Source organism: Furipterus horrens, unplaced genomic scaffold (assembly GCF_987537825.1).
Source record: "Furipterus horrens unplaced genomic scaffold, mFurHor1.1.pri manual_scaffold_17, whole genome shotgun sequence".
In the NCBI taxonomy this organism is placed as follows: domain Eukaryota; kingdom Metazoa; phylum Chordata; class Mammalia; order Chiroptera; family Furipteridae; genus Furipterus; species Furipterus horrens.
In genome coordinates this window covers 50,010,689-50,017,629 of record NW_028327187.1, presented here as the reverse complement: position 1 = coordinate 50,017,629, position 6,941 = coordinate 50,010,689, and the positions used below count along the sequence as shown (strand labels likewise).

Below are 6,941 nucleotides of genomic sequence, written 5' to 3'. Positions count from 1 at the left end.
AGGGTGGGAGGTGTGACTGGGGGCGGCAGCAGGAGTGAGGGGTCCTGAAGAGAGAAGGAGCTGAGGTAGTGTAGTCTTGGCTCCTGAGCCTGGGGGGAAAAAGGTTTAGTCAGACGGGAGGAGGCAGCAGCGTCGAGGGGGAGGAGAAAGGGAGGGGAAGAAGGAGGAAGCGAGCGCAGCGGCTGCAGGGGGAGGAAAGGCAGGAGGAGGAGCCGCGAGGCAGCGGCTGCGGCTCCGGCCACGGAGGGAGCCGAGCGCTGCGGTGCGGGGAGCGCGGGATCCGAGAGGTGGCCCTAGCCGGGTGGCGGGCTGAGCTGCTGGTGAGTGGAATCCCAAGGGATGCGGCGGGGGGTTCTTGGAGCCCAGCGTGAGGTGCGAGAAGAAGCGAACAAGCGGCGCCAGGGTGGAGGGAAGGGGCTGGTCCATAGCCCAGCCGCTGGCTGGCGGGCCTCCCTCCCTCCCTTCCTCTCTCCCTTTCTCCCTCCCTCCCTTTCTCCCTGCCGGCTTCCTCCCGCAGCTGCCTGCGCGAAGGGGGCCGGTCTGGGGCCGGCCACGGGGTGGGGGAGGTGCTGCCTGGAGGGCGGGAGCCGGAGGTGGAGCTGGGGTCTCGGGGGTGTACCCGGAGGCAGGCGGCTGGACCCGGACGGCTCTAAATTGGCCAGAGGGACACGAAGGCAGTGAAGTTGCTAGCTGGGGGCAGAGACAGCCACGCGGTTGCAGGAGTAAGCGATTCCCTGTGGCGAGTGCGTGAGAGGAGGAGTCCGGCGCCCCTGCCATCCCCGCCGCCCTCCCCGCCTACCCGGCCCTGCTTGTTTCTCTCCAGGCCTCCCCGTGTACCCTCCCTCTCACCCGGTTACCCCCCCCCCCCGTTCGCTCCTGCGGCGCAGCCCGGTCCCCTCAGCCCTGAACCACTCGGCCTCCGGCTTCCCCTAACCCCTGCTTGCTTCGCCACTGCCCCGGTTCCCTTTTTCTTCCCCCGCCAGTTACCCTTCCCCGCTTCATAATTCCCGATGCAATTGCCTCTTTGAGACCTTTTTTTTTTTTCCTCTCCTTTTAGATTGGCCAACGGCTCGTTTCAACCCTGCCTCGTTGGTGGCCACTGGAGAAACGCGGGGGGCTCCCCAGACAGCCGTGGGGACAAGTTAGAGCCAGCACTTTACCCCAGGCCTCAAGCGTAGCTTCCCTCCTCCTGCTCTTGGTGCCCCCGTGTCTGGAGTAGAGTGCGGGTGTGGGGTGTGCCCTCCGTACAGGTCTCACCACCCTAGCAACTCTTGAGCTTGTGTTCCATATCATTCGTTTCCTGCACGGTGGTTGAGGGGGAACCACTTCCTATCATGTCCCGGTATAGCTACCAAAGTCTTCTGGACTGGCTCTATGGGGGCGTGGACCCCAGCTTTGCAGGCAATGGGGGCCCCGACTGTGCTGCCTTCCTCTCTTGGCAGCAGCGGCTGCTGGAAAGTGTGGTGGTCCTGACCCTGGCCCTGTTGGAGATCCTGGTGGCCCTGCGGCACATCCTGAGGCAGACGAAGGAGGACGGTAGGGATGGCCGTGGCTGCCAACCAGAGCAGGTGACCCAGCGGCCAGAGGAAGGCAAGGAGAGCCTGAGCAAGAATCTGCTCTTAGTAGCCCTGTGCCTGACCTTCGGGGTGGAGGTGGGCTTTAAGTTCGCCACCAAGACCGTCATCTACCTGCTCAACCCCTGTCACCTGGTCACCATGATGCATGTGAGTTGGTTGAATTTTTCCTGGGCAGCCTTAGTGATAAGTCATTTGTGTGCTCAAGACACTCAACAGTGTAGAGCACTTCATCCCTGTGGAAAGTGGAACCCTTAAAAATGATTTCCCAAATATCTGCTGTTTTTGTGCATATCTCAGATTTCGCTTTCTTTCACCTCTGCACAATGCATCAGCCTCACACTGGAGGGGAGGAACATAGTGCCAGAGCCAACTTGCACTCAGGCTGGCTGCCTGTCCCTTCCCAGCCCTGCTGGGTCTTTTCGCAAGCAGGAAGTCCTGCCCCAGCCAGGTGCCCTTTCTGAATCACATCTGGAGAGCATTGCCCAGCCCCCATGCAGTCTGTCACAGTTAATTCTCAGAGTCCTGGTGACATTTCTTTTCTGGAGGTGGTCACATAAAGTTCCTTGTCTCCACAACGGTACTTTGGAGAAGTAATTCTACAGGTTTCTCTTAATTATTCTTTCATTTTGAAGTTTATGCTCTTAGGGTGAGGTCTGCCTTTGAATACTGAGGGTTGGAGCAGCACCAAGCTCTTACTAAGTACACTCTGAAACAGGCCCCAGGCTGACTCGTGAACTTTGGGTTGGTGATTTCTATCCATGGTGAGAGGGTATTTATTATTATTTTTTTTTGCAAACCTCTCTATCTTATTCTTATTCTGTCTCCTGCGGTCATGATCTAGGAGCACTCCGAGAGCTTATTTCTTTACCTTCCATTAGCCATGCTAAGAAAAACAAATAGGATTGAAAAGGAAAGTACCAGGAACATAAAAATAATCTGGTTGAGGACCAAGAGTGAGACTGTCTTTCTGTACTCAGTGTGAAGAGATGTTCTAAAACTATAAAATCATGGAGGAGAAGAAAGAGGAAAAAGGGAAAAAAATCTTTTTCAAAATTTCAGGTGGTGGAACACCTGGTGTCTTTTATTCAGGGATAGTTTTGAAACCTGTGATTAGAATCTTTATTGCTTTTATATTTGTAAGTTATTCTCAGGAGACTTGTGACCACCCTGTGTAGGGCAGTAGGTTAAGGTTATTGTCTCCTTTAGACAGGCCTGGTGGGGGCCCTGGGATAGTGAGGTCACTTGTCTGTAGCCAGAAGATGAATTATTGTCTGGGTTGGAAAACTAACCCACCGTCTTTGGGTTTGCAAGCTGTCAGTGGAATGGCAAGGCAGCCTCTGTGGTGTGTGGGGAGGCTGAGGCTGATCAGCATGGCAGTGCCTCCTTGTGGCCTGCATGCTTGCTCCCTCTGTGTTCTAGGAGCTCCTTTGATTGCAGGTTACTGGCCTCACTTTCTCAATCTGTAAAATGTGGTAAATAAATGGCCTCAAGCCCTTCCCATTTTGCAGATGTGGCAAGAGGTGCAGATAACTTTGTAATAAGAGGCTGCTATTGATTGGGTGGCTCTCATCATTGAGCAGGGTTGGAGGGGGCAGCATTTTTTAAAGAGAGGGCTTCTTGGGAAGTGACGCCATTCACAGGAAGGAAGCCCAGGGCTCTCCCAGCTAGACCTTCTGTGTTAAATTTGAGCCAGTCCTCTTTCTTTCTTTTTTTTTTTAAATTTATGAATGGCCTTTTTGTTAATGAGAGGAAACAACGCTTCTCAGCCGCTGCTGCATGAGGCTCTTGGGATAGGAGTGCTTTTTTTGGATGGCAGGTGGTCAGGGTTAGAGAGTGCCTCTTCCACAAAGGGCTCTTGAGGCCTCTGGCAGCCACATATCTAGAAGGTCAACAAAGGACTAAATTCAGCTTGACTGGGGTTGCTGCTGATATGATGACGTCAAACCTGGCAGCACCATCGTTTTTAGTGGAAAGGTTTTTAGAGGTTTTTACAAGGCTCTGGAGACTTCATTCTGGCATTAACTAATTGTGTGACTTTGGGGGAAGTACTGTTCCTGGACCTTAGTTTGCCCATCTGCAAAATGAGGCAGAGTTTCACTTCTGCCTCTTGACAGCCTGTGTTCTGTGATTTTTTTCTCCATTAAGCAGTGGCTGCAGATGCAACAGATAATTATTCTAGAGAGGCTGTTGTCTCCTCGGGTGGAAAAAGAAAACTCATTTCTTCTCTGCTGAGGTCAGGTGGACTTGTTCATCTTTTGCTGCTACCTCTGTGTAGCCAGAGAAGGTAACCTGACCAGGTCACCCTTGATAGTACAGATAGATGATGATGACTCTTAGAACTGTTTGCTGTGGAGAGATGGATGTTTGGGGGACTGTGGACTAATTTCTGTTACCAGTGCATTTTCTGTTGCTCTGTGCTTAGCTCAAGCTTTGAACAGAGTCGTGCTGAGGAATTCTTTAGCTCACTCAGGATTAGACTCCTCTACCCTTTACTTCTAAGTCATTGCTTTGTGTCATTTAAATAGTAACCTCTGGCCTACTGGGGGACTTAGTCTTTGATGACTCCAATGTTCCATACCATACCTATGGCTCTTTCTGGGAAGCATGAATGTGTGGATTTAAAAAAGTTGATGTATGTCCTTAAAAACATTTCACAACCGATGCTTGCAAAGTTTTCTGACTTGGTTGCAGCAATGACTGATGAGAGTAAGTATGGTTAATATTACCTTACATTTATCTAGCACTTTACTCTTTATTTTAGGGCACTTTCACATACATTATCTTATATAAGGTCATGATAGAAATGCTTGAACCTGGAGAAAGAGATGTTAAAATGTTTCCTGTGACTGTATATTCCAAAGGGGAGATGTTGAGTACCAAGAAATGCTTTGGCAAGTCAGCTGAATTAGGCTATATTATGGCAGTAAATTCAATGGAGTTCAAAGGTTCTGATAAGGGAAGGGAGACATTAGCTGAAATAAAAGGGAGAGCTTAGCAGAAACATTTCTGATATGTGTCTTGCAACAGGATGACTCAATTTTGGCTTTATAGAAAGGCCTTGTTCCTCAGACTCAGTGCAAGTTTTGTCTATAACAAGGATGGTATTACTTTAAGCCAGGAAATAGAAGAATTGGAGGGAAATTGGTTAGTCTCCCCATCTCTCATTTTGCAGTCTGTAAAATATTTAATTCTCAAAACCTTGTTACATAGACCCTCCCCTTAGCCACATTGCCAGCTTTAGAAGCATTAGGAAGGGCAGTTTTTGTGCCCAAGTTCTGTTCTTGATTGATATTCCTGGTGCCAGGTTTCTTTTTGATCTTGTCTGCTTTCTCAAAGGCCCTGGGACTGTGGACTGATGGACATTTGTATGATTGAAGCAGCACCATCTCACATCTAAGCTCAAGCCAGATCCTCAAACAGGATCAGTGAGCACCAGCATTGTTAAACTACTTGCTGAATATCAGTGGCATTTACCAATTACATCAATAAGTATTTCTTCAAGCATGGCTAGTTCCCTTGTGCATATTATTTTGGCAGGTGTGGGTGACAGAAAATGAATTAACTGAGTGATTATCCTGTTTACCAAAAATCACCCAGCCAAGTTAGTGGCAGAGGTGGCTTAAGAACTGAGCTGCCACAGTGGGAATTGGGGCTTCAGCAGAAAGAGGTTCTCATAGCCATTTAAACCGTAAAATCTACAATTTCTCAGCAGAAAGGTTAAAATGGTAGACGACTTTACTAATTGTATTTGTAAAGACCAGTCATCTTAGTGAGTGGCCCTTTATCTCTCTTAGATACAGTTACATTGTCTCTACTTTAGAAATTTAACAAAAATCCCATTTTGAATGTTTTGTCTACTTGTCCAATTCTTGTTGGTTCAGTATGTGTCTGTGTCAACATCTCCTGATGGGGCACTGAACTTAGTGAGACACAGTAAGTGCATTTAACCCTCAGTGTTGTATGTGCATAAGGCAGGCTGGATCCAGGCTGGATATTTGGCAAATAATAATTGATGCTGTCATCCCCATAGCCCCAAGCCACTGGTTTTTGGCCAGTAATATTGAGTGAGCCCCATTCTTTTTTAGAGTTGTCATTTGCTATTTGATATTCTGTCTTCTTTACAATATATTAAATGTTTGATTTCCACCAAATACGGCTAACCTGCTTTTGGTCCATCATTTGATTTCCTTATTTCCTCACTCCTTCCTGAAAGTGTAGAGTGACACATACTCAAAACAGTCCTGAGCTTTTTGTGACACCTTTTGGAACTAGCTGAGTATACACCAATGTGCTCCATTTGCTCTATGATGGATTTGTTTTACAGAAAACGTGATGGATTTGAGAACTAGTGTTTTTGTGTGTGCCCACCCCCACTTCTTGACTTCAGACCAGTCACACCTCCTCATCCCCATCTGTTGTCTGGAGCATGGATAATGGCTTCTGCTTGGAATTGACATTGGTGGGTAATGGGTACAATGAGGGATCCAGCCATCTGGTGACAGCTTATCAGATGGACTCTATCCTGTGTCATCAGTCTAGGGGGACACAAGGGGATGATGTTTATATGGGCCTCAGCAGTGAAGCATGACATTCCTTTTTAGTTTGTTTTATTTTCCCACATGGAAATTTGCAGAGAATTTTTCCATTTTTCATTGTGATGGTCTTTTGGGAGCATCCATTATAAAGAGAAATGGTGTGGACTGGTGGATTAAACAGCCCATAGACAGCCCTGGGACTTAAAATTATGATGCTAGTTGAGCTCATGGCTTGCCAGGGAACCTGGGCAAATTATTTAACCTTTTCCTATCTCTGTGTTCTCCATGAAATGGACCCCAAGCAAACAAAGCATTTTAATCCTCTGGATAACTGTGTGGTCACTTAAACAGAGAAACTGAATGAAGTTGATCAAAGCTGGTAGATGACCACTATATTTTTACCTCAGACTCAGAAACTGACCAACCTCAATTCTTTTTCACCTTTCTTGGTAGCCATTAGAATCCATTCATCAATCTAATCCTTTCTGATGCTTTTCTCTGAATCCTGGCCCATGCCTGCATACCTTTCTAATGCACAGCCCATGAAAGTGGATGCTGAAACTAACCAGAAGCCTGGCGCACAGCTAGAAGAGAGGAAAGATGTACTTGCCAGGCTTCTTTCACCATGCACCTGTTAATACAACCCATCGCAGGGCTTGCTTTTGAGTAACAGTATGTTGCTGGCTCCTACTCAGGATAATCCATAGGGTCCCAGAATTTTTGTCTCTTTGCCATAAATGTCATTGTCTTCATGGGATTTGTCATGTGTTCCTCCCCTCTATAGTACTCCTCTGAAGATTCTCCCCTATGAAACTTTCCAGATGACCTT

The 6,941-nt window shown here is 48.0% G+C and overlaps 1 protein-coding gene across 11 annotated transcripts in view; it reads left to right on the top strand.

Moving 5' to 3' along the window:
- The first annotated feature begins 206 nt into the window (after positions 1-206).
- TMEM164 (transmembrane protein 164) overlaps positions 207-6,941 on the top strand; it is a 272,899-nt gene continuing 266,164 nt past the window's right edge. The window contains exons 1-2 of one of the 11 annotated variants that reach the window (XM_090265427.1): positions 268-320; positions 1,058-1,724. In XM_090265427.1, the coding sequence (XP_090121553.1) occupies positions 1,335-1,724 (390 nt within the window). In that variant the 5' untranslated portion in view covers positions 268-320; positions 1,058-1,334. The other 10 variants (XM_090265429.1, XM_090265430.1, XM_090265431.1 and 7 more) reach the window with 10 other exon arrangements.